Source organism: Geotrypetes seraphini, chromosome 8 (assembly GCF_902459505.1).
Source record: "Geotrypetes seraphini chromosome 8, aGeoSer1.1, whole genome shotgun sequence".
NCBI classification, from domain to species: Eukaryota; Metazoa; Chordata; class Amphibia; order Gymnophiona; family Dermophiidae; genus Geotrypetes; species Geotrypetes seraphini.
The window spans coordinates 291,289-305,294 of NC_047091.1; the positions used below are offsets into that span (position 1 = coordinate 291,289).

At 39.9% G+C, this 14,006-nt stretch overlaps 1 protein-coding gene across 4 annotated transcripts in view; it reads right to left on the reverse strand.

The window, feature by feature from the left end:
• PC (pyruvate carboxylase) overlaps nucleotides 1-14,006 on the reverse strand; it is a 318,688-nt gene that overhangs the window by 23,315 nt on the left and 281,367 nt on the right. For all 4 annotated transcript variants that reach the window (XM_033954334.1, XM_033954337.1, XM_033954335.1 and 1 more), the window contains exon 17: nucleotides 281-525. In XM_033954334.1, coding sequence (XP_033810225.1) covers nucleotides 281-525 — 245 coding nt within the window. The remainder of the gene's footprint in view (nucleotides 1-280; nucleotides 526-14,006) is intronic.

The window sequence follows — 14,006 nt, forward strand, 5'->3', positions numbered from 1 at the left end:
CATATGTAATATGTGGCTATGTATTTATTGCATTATATTAAATGGCTGTAACTTGCCTAGAATATTTGGTTATCAAGAAATGCAATGAATGTAAACAAATAAAGTATAGAAATTATCAAACAAACCCTAAATAAGTCTTTCACCCTAAAGCTTACCTACTTCCTTATACCCAGCAATCTTTTGTCTTTTAGAAATTTGGTTAAAGTGCATAAGAAATTAGTGTGTGAGCCCTGTAGCTATGGCATTTAATGCACCGATAAGAAAAAGTTAAGATGTGTACCTTGATGAGATCTCCCAGCAGTTTGTTGGCCTCAACATAGGCCTTCTTAACCTCCTTAAACTTATTGCCCAGTCCCATGCTATGGGCCTGAAAATGGAGGTTGGTATACTGGCCTCCAGGGATCTCATTCTCATAGACATCTGCATTGCCTGACTTCATGGTGGCTGTGCAGTCAAAAGCTGCATATAGCCCACGGGCTACTTCCCAGTACTCGCTGTAGTCAAAGACTTTCTCCATCTGAATGCCTGAAATAAGAGTAAATTAAGCAGTTAGATTTCCATCACTGTTATTACAGCAGGGCACAGCTATAGACTAGAGTAGGGGTGCCCACACTTTTTTGGCTTCCGAGCTAGTTTTAAAATGACCGAGTCAAAATGTTCTACCAACAATAAAATTTTAAAAAACACAAAGCACACTGTACACAGAGAAAATGTTAAATATCATTTGTATTTGGGGTTTTTTCCCCAGAGGTCAAGGCAGATGACTTTAAATTTTGCAATGTCACCTCAGTAACAACTATACAAAAATAGACAAATATACCCCCTCCCCTTTTACTAAACCACGATAGCGATTTTTAGCACAGGGAGCTGTGCTGAATGCCCCTCGCAGCTCCAGATGCTCCTAGCCTCCCAGTGCTAAGAACCACTATCACAGTTTAGTAAAAGGGGGCCATAGTGCAAAATATAGACAGCAGATATAAATTCTCAAAACGGACACATTTTGAGAACTAAATTGAAAATAAAATCATTTTTCCTACCTTTTTGTCTGGTGATTTCATGAGTCTCTCGTTGCACTTCCTTTTTCTGTAAATCCAATATTTCTTTCTTTCTGCCTCCTCCCCTTTTCTTTCTTTCTGTCTCTCTTTGGTTCTCTCCCTGCCCTCCTCTTTATTTCTGTCTTTCTCTCTCCCCCTGCCCCCCCCCAAGCCTTTGTGCCGATTTCTCCCCTTCCCCAATTTTTTCTCTTTCCCTGCCCTCCCAAGCCACCACGCCGATTTCTCCCTGGTTCCCAGAGCCAGATCTGGCGCGTACAAGCACCAGACCCACAAACCTTCACCTCCGACATCAATTCTGAAGTCAGAGAGGAAGTTCCAGGCCAGCCAGGCAGCGATTGGCTGGCCCAGAATTTCCTCTCTGACGTCAGAATTGACGTCGGAGATGAAGGCTTGTGGGTCCGGCGCTTGTACGCGCCTGGCTTGGCTCAGGGAAGCAGGAAGAACAAGATCACAAAGGCAACATGATCAACTCGACCATTTGGGCATCCCTGGACTAGAGTTTGGTGACAAATATAACCCTAAGTTCAAGATGAGCTGTTGATTTCCATTACTGCTGAATACTCCAATAGTACCCAAGGTAAGCTATGATAAAATTCACCCTATGTCCATTAACGATTGTATGCAAAACATATTCAACCTTTTTTTTTTTTTTTTGCTTTCTAATAATCATGTGGGCAGCCATCTTAGCAAGACAACCACAAGTTACCACACATGCACTGCTACCTTATTCAATTGGTCCACAGCAACTATGATACCACACAAAATACTAGACATAATCAGCTCTTATTCTCCATGGTAGTGTTAGTCAATGGTGGCCGCTGGAGACTTCTAGGCAGCCACCTTTGTTTTCATTTTTTTTTCTGCTACTCTGCTGCTCTACCCAGGCTCAGGATAGAAAGGGGGGAAGTGGATGAGGAGAAGAACCGCTTGTTTGAAAGACGAGGCATTTCTCAATAGATAAGAGAATACATTTGGAAATGTTCACAACTTTGATGAAACCCCCAATGACATTTGAAGGTGGACTGGTGAGTGTGGATGTCATTGATATTCACAGCCCAATATACAAGGGAACTTCAATTGATATTCACGGGTCAGCAGGGTCATGGCTCTTCTTTAGCTCATTAGAATCCAAAGTAGCCCCAGGTTAAAAACTAATAAAGACCACTGCTATATGCTGTCACTTTGGACTCTCTTGTAAAGATAACTGTTCCTGAGAAAATCAGTGGAATTGTATAAATGTTTTTCAATTCTAATCAATCGGTGAAAAATATATTGCACTGAAAGCCATAAATTAAACAACACGTAGGAGTAAATATTCAGCTGGTGGCAGTCAGCATTTTTTTGGCCACTGGCAGCATTATACCTGGATATTGAAAGAAGGGACAATTCCAGACACCAGCATTGAATATCTGGGTATAGTTGGCAGGCTAACACTTGTATGTTTAAGTGCAAAATTCAACACTTAACTGCATATCAGGAACTGCATAAAGACAGGACTGCAATTTATGTGGTTAACTGCATAAGTGCTGACTCTACCCCCACTTATAAATTAGCTGGTTTCAGTTTAGATGCTAACCATGGATATTCAGCAGCACTAACCAATTATGTGCCAGTGAATATCTGGACAAGTGATTTGAACAGCCAGGAGTCTCTCCTGATCACTTAAAATGCTTTTGAATAATTAAATTGCTTTGAATATCAACACTATAATTTTACTCTTAACTACTTTTGGAAGGAAGGGGAAGGGGATCACTGTTGACATTACATGAAAGTTGCTACTTGAATGGCACCATAACCAAAATATCTAGCACATCGAGAGGAACACCATAAAAAATGGAGTTACACTTAGAGACTAAATCAGAGCAAATTAGCTAGCCGGTTACGACTCCCAACCAGTTAACTTGCTTCCTGGTGGCTAACTGGGCTTTTTCAAAGGCATTTAACAAGTTATCACCACTGAAAATGCCTGGTTACCACTGAAAAATAAATTGGCAATATTGGGGTCATTCTGGGAGTGTGACTATTTAAGTCCCGATATTCGAAATTTAAGCAACAAGCTTAATGGGCAATTAAGGCCACACAAAAAGCAGGCCTATCTTTGCAAATTAAGCCATGGCTGGTTAAGTCTAACTATTGCCTTAACTGGTTCAATTAGGGATGAAGGTTGTATAGCAAGTAGTTCAATACTGTTCAATAAAAGCCTCTTGTCATATAAAGTCAAGTTTGCAAACCAATAGTTAAGAATGTTTCAACATCGGGGAGTCTCGGAACGCTACCCTGGTTCATAAATCTCAGCGTAGAGGCACTCCTCACCAATCTCACCCTGTGTGTTTCTTAACTGTTTTGGTATTAAGTAGTTGAATATTATAAATACTAAACACTATTTTTCTAATTTTCTTATTAATTCATTCGTCTAAACTTATTCTTCTTAATCTTTCTTGCAAAATTCATTAATACTTCATTAGTTCATCAAAGCTCATTTCTGACAATTCATTTTGAACTTAGCTTAATTGTGTTGTTGCACTGCCCCCCACCAACGCGTTTCGATTTTTCTTCAGGACGGGGCTAGTGCTCGGGATCAGCTCAGCATGTTGTTGCGGCACTAGCCCCGTCCTGAAGAAAAATCGAAACGCGTTGGTGGGGAGCAGTGCAACAACACAATTAAGCTAAGTTCAAAATGAATTGTCAGAAATGAGCTTTGATGAACTAATGAAGTATTAATGAATTTTGCAAGAAAGATTAAGAAGAATAAGTTTAGACGAATGAATTAATAAGAAAATTAGAAAAATAGTGTTTAGTATTTAAAGTATTTATAATATTCAACTATTTAATATCAAAACAGTTCAGAAAGTGCGATTGGTGAGGAGTGCATCTACGCTGAGATTTATGAACCAGGGTAGCGTTCCGAGATTCCCCGGTGTTGAAACATTCTTAACTATTGGTTTGCAAACTTGACTTTATATGGCAAGAGGCTTTTATTGAACAGTATTGCCTTAACTGGCCATGTGCTAGTCAGCATTGAAAAACCTGGATATTCAATGCCAGTTACCAGAAAAGGCCTGGCACTGAATATCTGGGTTTAACATCAGTTATTGATTAGAATCATATCAAACTTTTATTACTTACCTAATCCATCTATATGTTCCACCTCTGCTTACCCCTCCTCCCCTTGCTTTCAACTGTTTTAATATGTATTGTGTTGACATTGGAAGTAGCAAACTATGGTGCTTATTTCTAAAGTCCCATTCATATTTTGGATGCCCATAAACTGGCACTTAGACATCTTTCCAGGGCAGGATTAATTTGTCAAGGGCCCCTAGGCACACAAGTACACTGGGCCCCCCTGCCCCGCCCCACCCACAATGCCCAGCTCCCACCCCATGTATTTACTTCTTTATTTCCACTTTATTTCTTTTATTTTAAAATTCAAAACAAACAAAGATTACCATACCAGTGCCAGTGTACAGTTTTTCTTCTATGCAACCTCCAAACATCTCAGAACAAAACTCCTCTTCCTTCCTAGAGGAAGAGATTTTCAGCTTGCAGGGCTTTGGGAAGTCCACCAATTTATATTTTGCATTTGGGTAGGAGGCATGGGGCATAGCAGGAAGAAAATTTAGTGCCCATCATTTTATTGGACTAATACATTTCTTTCTTAGCTTTCAGAGGTTAAAACCTTTTTCTTCAGATCAGCAAACTATACTGCTGTTTCAGTATCCCTATCCTGACCTGAGGAAAGGAGTTATGGTCTCTGAATTTGTAAAAAATGTATTAAAATTAGTTCAATAAACAGTATCATCTTATTTCCATTTTCTATTAATAAATGATTATCAACATAGCTACAATAATACCTTATCCTAAAGCAAAAATAAATAAAACAAATAGAAATTTTTTTTCTACCTTTGTTGTCTGATTTCTGCCTTCCTCATCTTCTCATCATTCTCTTCCTTCCATCCATCCACTGTCTGCCTCTTCCAGAAAATGTTTGTCTCCCTCTGCCATCTCTGCTCCTGCCCCCTCCCCCCTTGGTCTGGCATCCATCACTTTCCCTCTGTTCTCCTCATAGTCTGGCATCTCTCTCCTTCCCTTCCCCCCCTGTGGTTTTTAGCATCTCTCTTCTCATTTCCTTCACTTGGATGTGATATCTCTGTGTCCTTCCCCGTTCTTTGGCATCTCTCTCCTCTCTCTTCCCTTTCCTTTTCTTCTCTTCTCTGGTCTTTCTTCTCTATTTTCTGCCTCTGTCTAAATTAAATTCTTTCTTACTATTCAGCCCTCAGTTTCCCTCTTTTCACTGTGTCTACTTACAGCTTGCCACCTCTTTCTTCACCCCTCCACTATCTCACTAACTCTATCTTCTTCCCCCCCTCCCCCATCCAGCATGTGGGAAAGCAGTAGCAGTGGTGAGGAGGCAAGGGCTGGGCACAAGTTCTCCCCACTTCCATCATCTGCCCTGCTCCCTTCTGTCTCTCTTCTCCCCACTTCCATCATCTGTCCTGTCCTGCCCCTTTCTTCCCACATCCATCATCTGCCCTGCTCCCTTCAGTCTCCCTTCTCCCCACATCCATCATCTGCCCTGCTCTGCCTTGCCCCCTTCTCTCTCTCCCTCCACCCCAAGCCCATCTCACCACTCACCATTCACTCCTATTTTTTTAAATTTTAGAACGGCGATGCCCCCCTAAGCATCGATCGGCAACGCTGTCCCCCCTGATCAGCAACGCAGACCTCCCCCATCGACAAAAAGTAATACAAATGAGCAATGTGGGTAAGAAAGGCAAGGGGAACTTTAATTTTGCAAGCAGTGCTGCTTGCCCAAAGCTTCCCTCTGACATGCCCAAGCAGAAACAGGAAGCTATATCAAAGGGAAGCTTTGGGCAAGCAGCCCCGCTTGCAAAATTACAGTTCCCCTTGCCTTTCTTACCCGTGTTGCTCGTTTGTATTACTTTCCTTTGATAGGGGGGCCCGCATTGCTGATTGGGGGGGGGCCCGCATTGCCAATCGGGGAGGGCCGCATTGCCGATCGGGGAGGGCCTCCTTCATCGGATCCCCCTGACTATTTTGGGCTCTAGCCACGTGCCTACTGGGTCTATTGGTTAATCCAACCCTGCATCTATCAAGCACAGAAATCTAAGTTTCAATTTTACAAAGCTGACATCTATGGTTTTCTATGACTATATAGTAAAATTCAAAGTCCTTTTGCTATCTTTCAAGGCATTTCAAATGGATTCACCTTTCTATCTGTCAAGTCTTACTATTCCTTATTCTCTTTTTCAGTTACTCCAGTTGCTCCCTAAACAGTATAGTTGTCAATTTAAATTACTCTGCCTAGCTCATAACACATTATACCAGGGGTGCCCACACTTTTTTGGCTTGCGAGCTACTTTTAAAATGACCAAGTCAAAATGATCTACCAACAATACAATTTTAAAAAACACAAAGCACACTGTACGCAGAGAAAATGTTAATTATCATTTATATTTGATTTTTTTTCCAGAGGTCAAGGTAGATGACTTTAAAATATGCAATGTCACCTCAGTAACAACTATACAAAAATAGACAAATATACCCCTTCCCCTTTTACTAAATCGCGATAGTGTTTTTTAGCGCAGGGAGCTGTGCTGAATGCCCCTCGCAGCTCCCAATACTCCTAGGCTCCCTGAGTTAAAAAACGCTATTGCGGTTTAGTAAAAGGGGGGCCATAGTGCAAAATATAGACAGCAGATATAAATTCTCAAAAGAGACACATTTTGATCACTAAATTGAAAATAAAATCATTTCTCCTACCTTTTTGTCTGGTGATTTCATGAGTCTCTGGTTGCACTTCCTTCTTCTGTAAATCCAATATTTCTTTCTGTCTCTCTTTCTTTCTCTCTCCCCTTGACCCCTCTTTATTTCTGCCTTTCTTTTTCTCTCCCCCTGCCTGCCTGTCTTTCTTTCTCTTCCCCCCTGCCCCACTAAGCAATCACGCCGATTTCTCCACTTCCTCGATTCTTTCCCTAAACCCCCCAAGCCACCACGCCGATTTCTCCCTGCTTCCCTGAGCCAGGCCTGGCGTGTACAAGTGCCGGGCTCACAAGACTTCACTTCTGATGTCAAGTCTAACGTCGGAGAGGAAGTTCTAGGCCAGCCAGGCAGCGATTGGCTGGCCCAGAACTTCCTCTCCGATGTCAGAATTGACATCTGAGGTGAAGTCTTGTGGATCTGGCGCTTGTACGCACCTGACCTGGCTCGGGGAGGCAGGAAGAAAAAGATCGCAAAGGCAATGCGATCGACTCGCGTTGCCTTTGTGATCTACTGGTTGATCTCGATCAACCATTTGGGCACCCATGCATTACACATTGGTACAATGTTATATCTATCTGTCTTCTATCATGATTCCATACACCCCATCACAGGCTTAATAATCTATGGACTCTAACCACCTAGTTTACCATCACCCAATCAGGCTCACTATTTCTTAGTCCCTTCTTGCTGGAATACTTAGCATTCCAATCTCTGTTCAGAACTTACCTTTCCTAAATTCAAGACGTTATTGAAAACCTATTTCTTTTGGTATTCCAACTAGCCCAGGAAAATAACATTATCCAAAGATTTACTGTATTGAATAGGATTGGTCTTTGGGTATAGACAGGTCCTAGGGTGGGAAGCAGTCTATAAGTCTGTCTTTGTCTCATATAAAATGATCCTTGAATGAGTGACATCTTTTCTGTTCTATTAAAAACTGGCATTCCTTTCCTGTACAATTTTTATGTAATATTGATTTTATTGTAAACCACCTTGATCTGTGTTCAGTAATGGCAGGTTATCAAATTTTAAATAAACAAACATAATATAGCTGAAAGGGTTTTTATTGTTTGTTATTAATCTTATGACATTCCAAACACTCAAGCATTCAGAGCCGAATTCGCATCGGAATTCTATGATTACTCCTCAGAGTATTCTTAATAATTGCTAAGGCTTCAAACTGTGGAATATTGGTATACAATGAATCAATATCAAAAGTAATGAGTATGATGTTAGACAAGTCTCCATCAAATTCACTGAGAAGATTTATCATAAGCATCTAATCTCTTATATATGAATCAATGAGAAGGATATATGATCTGAAATCAGAAAATCAAAAGTTATTAGACCCGATAATGCAGGGGAGATATGCTGATACCAGAGTGACTGCTTTGTGTATTGTTAGTGTTACGCTATGGAATTCACTGGCAGGGCAGCTACTGTGCTATGTTCTGATCGGTTAAGATTTAAAAAAATTATAAACCACAGCTGTTTGTTGCAACATTTCTGTGACGCATCTAGTTATATTATAAGAGAAGATATCTTAAGATCTCACTTTGTGATGTTTTGTTTCTTGTTTCTATGTTTTATTTTTGTAAACTGCCTAGTTGTAGATGGTATATACATTTTAAATAAATAAAATATTTCTTAGGTATATTCAGAGAGTCTCACAATGAGAAAGCTACTGCCCAGAGGACTATGTATTCCACTCAGAAGGATAGTCAAATATCTCAGTGTAAGTGCAAAATGTGAAGTCGTCATATTAGGGAAACCTTATATGGGATAAAATTGTGGCATAAAATATATTATGTAGAACACTAAGGTTATATCTTAAAAATATGTATCTTATATTAGGGGTGGCCCTATAATGAGGTTTAATTAAATTAATTGAGGTGGTGGCCTCAGAAGGCACTTTTCATCCCCCTTCTCTCCCCATTCTGGCAACTCTCCTAAATTGCCCTCTATTCCAAGCAGTACAGACATCAGTCTTTTCCCCACAGCTCTGCCCTCAGCTGATGACTAGGGAAAAATCAGGAGTTCTTTTTTCTCTCAGGGACCTTCCCGAACTGATCCCAGGCTCAGGTATGTATTTTCCTCCCTTCCTGAGGACTGCCCCTGTGACTCAGCAAGACTGCTGAGCCCAGTGCATCCTGGGAGCTGTAGTTTCTGTACTACTGGGCCAGCGTCCTCTGCTACCCAGCGGTATAATGACATCATTACTGAGTGACTCTTCTACAGGGTGTAAGGCAGTAGTTTGGAGGCCATATAGGTTGGTACTATTACAAGGCCTTTGAATACACATTTGTTGTTGATAGGTAGCCAATGAACTGTGCACAGTGTTGGGGCAATTGGGTCACATATATGAAAGTTTTTTAGGAGGCAGATGGTGACATTTTGTACTCGTTCTAGCTGATGGAGATTTTTTGAAGTGAGACAATTTAGTAGTGTGTTACATTAGTCCATGCAGGAAAGGACAAAGGTATACAGTAGCTGTGAGAAGTCTGGTTCTGAAAAATATCTTCTGATATTTCGGAGTTGCTGGAGGTAGTAGAATGAGGTGAAAACCACTTGGGAGATATGATCAGAGAGTGATAGATTGGAGTCGATAGTTACTCCTAGGCTGCATAGCTTATCTTTGGCAGTTAGAATGGTAGATTCCTAGATCAAAGGATGGACAAGTGTGGTATTATCTTTCCATATCCAGAGGAGCATAGTTTTTGAGGCGTTTAATTGGAGCTTGTTTTGAGTCATCCAGCTCTTTATTTCTGAAAGGCAGTTGTGTAATTTGGATATTTGGGTGTCTCAATTTGAACCTAGTGGCAAATATAGTTGCATGTCATCTGCAAAAGAATGGATTTTTATTTGGTATTTTAAGGCAATATCTATTACTGGTCTTATATAGAAGTTTAAGTGTAAAGAGGATAGGAGGGCACCCTGCTACACTCCATATTTTATCAGTTTTGATAGAACAGATCTTAGCAGAATGCTTTGGTTTCTTTGGCTTAGCAAACGAGAGAACCAGTGGAGTGCAATTTTGCAGATTCTGATATCTGCAAGTCTGGAAAGGAGGAGAGGATGATCTATGGTATCACATATGGCACTGAGGTCTAGAAGAACCAGTAGTACATCATTTCCTTTGTCTAGCATGTTCCAGCAGTCATCAGTGATGTCTACTAGGACTGTTTCCATATGGAATTTCCTGAAGCTAGATTGGTAGGAGGAGAGGGCATCTTATTTGTTGATGAATATCTGGAGTTGTGATAGTACGGTATTTTCTAAGATCTTTGAGATGAATGGAAGGTTGGAGACTGGTTTGTAGTTACGGGGATCATTTGGGTCCAAGGTAGGTTTTTTAAAAATAGGTCTGATGATGGCCGATTTCCAACTTGGTACTTTTCCTGTTTAAAGGGAGGAGTTTATTAAGGGAAGGATTGATTTAGTGAAGGCGTACTTTGTAGATGTCGGGAGGTTGGGTGGATACGGATTAAGGATGGAGCCAGATGGTCATAGCATGTTGATTATTTTAGCGAGATCATCATGAGAGACTGGTTTAAAGTGACTTAGGGTTTTAGATCTCGTTTTTTAAAATCTGGGGATGGGTTGTTTCTGTTGTTTGTCAAATAATTCAAGTGCATAAGGTAGATTTTTTTCTTGGAAGAAGACGGAGAGGGTCTCACTGTCCAGGCTAGTTTGTAGGTCTTGGCAATTTCCTTGTGAGGCTGTCAGCAAGATTTTTGTCAGTGTAAACAGTTTCTAGATCTGTTTGGGGTTTGTTGTAGAAGTTTGGTATAATCTTACAAGCGCTGGGCCCACAAGACTTCACCTCTGACATCAATTCAAATGTCGGAAAGGAAGTTCCAGGCCAGCCTGGCAGCGATTGGCTGGCCCAGAACTTCCTCTCCGACGTCAGAATTGACGTCGGAGATGAAGTCTTGTGAGTCTGGCGCTTGTATGCGCCTGGCCTGGGTCAGGGAAGCAGCAGGGAGAAAAAGATCGAAAAGGCAACGCGATTGATTCGCGTTGCCTTTGCGATGTACTGGTCGATCGTGATTGACTATTTGGGCACCCCTGTTCTAGGTGATATAAAATGTTAGTTGTCATTTCCAACAGGGAATATTCTGTAGATGATGTTTTCTAAATCCAGTCTGATTCGGGTATAAGGTGTTTGTTAATTCCACAAAGTCAGAAATCTGGTTAAATATAATCTTTTCGGTTAGTTTGGCTAGAAATGGAATGTTTGCAATTGGACAGTAATTGGTTACTTCATTGGGACCTACTTTGTGATCTTTAATGATCGGACAGATTATAGAGCTTTTCTATAATTTCAGCAGGGTATTTGTTTTCAGACTGTTTATGATTAATGTATGTAAGAAAGGTCCAAAACAGGAAAAGAAACGTTTAAGAATGCATAGAGGAATTAGTTTAGCGCAATAACCTTTTGTGTTAATAATTTCAAGTTTACACTGAAAGAGATGTTTGATATCAGCCAGTGTTGGTAGATTGAAATTAGAGCATTTCGCAGTAGGTAAGAAGCAAAAACAGGCAAGAAAAAAAAAGTGTATTCGTGTTAATACATTGAAAGAGATGTTTGATATCAGCCAGTGTTGGTAGATTGAAATTAGAGCATTTCGCAGTAGGTAAGAAGCAAAAACAGGCAACAACAACAACAAAAAAGTGTATTCCCAAGTAAGTATTTCACCGTAGGCCACCGTAAGAGTTCCACTGTCATCCACAAATCTTTTGTTTGGTATATTCTTTACTGTATTGTACCAAACAAAGCAAAAACAGGCAAAAAAAATTATATGTGTATTCCAAAGTAAGTATTCACCGTAGGCCACTGTAGGAGTTCCACTGTCATCCACAAATCTTTTATTTGGTATATTCTTTACTGTATTGTACCAAACAAAGCAAAAACAGGCAAAAAAAAATTATATGTGTATTCCAAAGTAAGTATTCACCATAGGCCACCGTAGGAGATCCACTGTTGTCATATCAAATTTCGGTTCTCAACATGGGGTTATCCTTCGTACTAACAAACATGACCCATTTAAAGCAAGATGTGATATTGCACGTATAGTATGCAATCTGCAAGTTAAGTGATATTTTTTAACACTCACAACTGAGAAAGATATCGCCATTATGTGATCCACTTCCATATGGACTCCTCCAAGCCCCATTGTTTCGAATATTGCTATGTTCTCAGGGACCTAGAGAACTTGGAAACAAGTAACATTAAAAAACAATGTTAACATGACAACATCAGAATTTAAAGCTCTTCATTCTTTACACCAAGATCAATGCCTAAATATTAAATCCGCCGATAAAGGTGGTTCAATTGTTGTCGTAAATTGAGACTAATACAAGAATGAAATATTGTGCCAACTGGGAGATAGTCACAATTATATCTCCTTGACAACGGATCTTTTACCTGAACTACAATCTTTGATCAGTAAGGCTTCATGTCAGGGGCACATTACTTGTGCTGAAAGTCCTTTTCTTCAATATCCCCATCCCAGGACTCTAGTCTTTAACACAGTACCAAAGATCCACAAGTCTCTGCTTATGCCACCTGGGAGACCTATTGTTTCCTTAAAAGGCATGGCGCTTGAACCCCTTTCCAAATTTTTGGATTTTTTTTCTACAACCTTTCATGGGGGTGCAAAATCATATGTTAAAGACACCACTCATTTTCTGAGAAAACTACAAAAGGTGACTGATTTAACAACAACTTAATCTTTGGTCACCCTAGATGTGGTTGCTTTATACACAAGCATACCCCAAGACCAAGCTCTTAAGATAGTGGAAAAAACTTTGAATTCTAGAGACCCTTCTAACAGGGTCCCCACGTCATTTCTTATGGTGTTAGCTCGGTTGTTTTTAACCAAAAATTATTTTTGCTTTGATAACCAATTTTTTTCAACAGTGTCGAGGGGTAGCCATGGGCACAACTGCTGCGTCCAGCATTGCGAATTTGTTCATGACCCAATTTGAGGAAGAAATGTTATATCCAGCCACTCAATTTCAGAAGATTAAATCTTGGATGCAGTTCATCGATGACATCTTTTTTATCTGGATCGCTTCTGAAATGGAGCTTGAGCAATTCATCTCTTACTCCTTGTTTATGATTTACAGTTACCTATAACAAGCAGTCCATAACTTTTTGGATAAAACTGTACCTATCAAAGAGGAAGTTTTATATACTAAGGTACATCACAAGTCAACAGAGAAAAACAACTTTATATCTTACAACAGTTATCACCCAAAATGTTTGAAAGCAGCTATTCCCATGGGCCAATTTTTACATATTCGCAGAATCTGCACTACTGATGTTGAATTTAAAAAAGAAGCTAGTATTTTACAAAATAAATTTTTGGCAAGGGGATAGTACATAAGGCTTATTTGAGAGTGTTGTATGCCAACTGTGAACTTTTATTATTGGACAGACCCAATCATGTGTGTGTGTGCGCATTATCCCACTCCACCCAAGCTTCAGCAATTGCTAAAAGTATTCATCAACACTGGCACATTCTGCAGCTCCACCCAGTCTTTTAGGAAAGACCATGTTTGCCTACACAAGGGTAGAAAATTATCAGAGCATTTGGTTTCCTCAAATTTTCACTCAGTACCTCAGGATATTTCCAGAGAAGGGAACCATGAGGTCATTGAACCATGTGTCACACATCCTTTTTAGGACACTATTGGAATCACCCCAAGACAGGTGCAAGTTATAGACTGAAAGCTACTACATCTTGCTCTTCTTCTTTTGTAATATATTTGATATCCTGTCCTTGTGGTTTGATATTCGTGGGGTGTAGTACCTGCCCCATTAGAACAAGGCTGATTGAATACTGTAGCTGTTTAAAGACTAAGAAACATACAGCTCCCAAGGTGTCTCATAATATAGAATACAACCAGCTTAAATGGTGCATCATTGATCAAGTTCTTACTTTTTTCAATGGAGATAAGCCATCTTACCTTTTAGTACGGGAACAATATTGGATTTTTCATTTGAAATCTTTCAGCCCTTATGTTCTCAATGAGAATGTGGATCAATGTATATCCGGATAACATATACATTTCTTTATAATTTTTTCATTTTCTTGCTATTAGATCTGCTTCATATATTTTTCATTACATAATTGCATGGTTCTTATATATTTCATCATGATT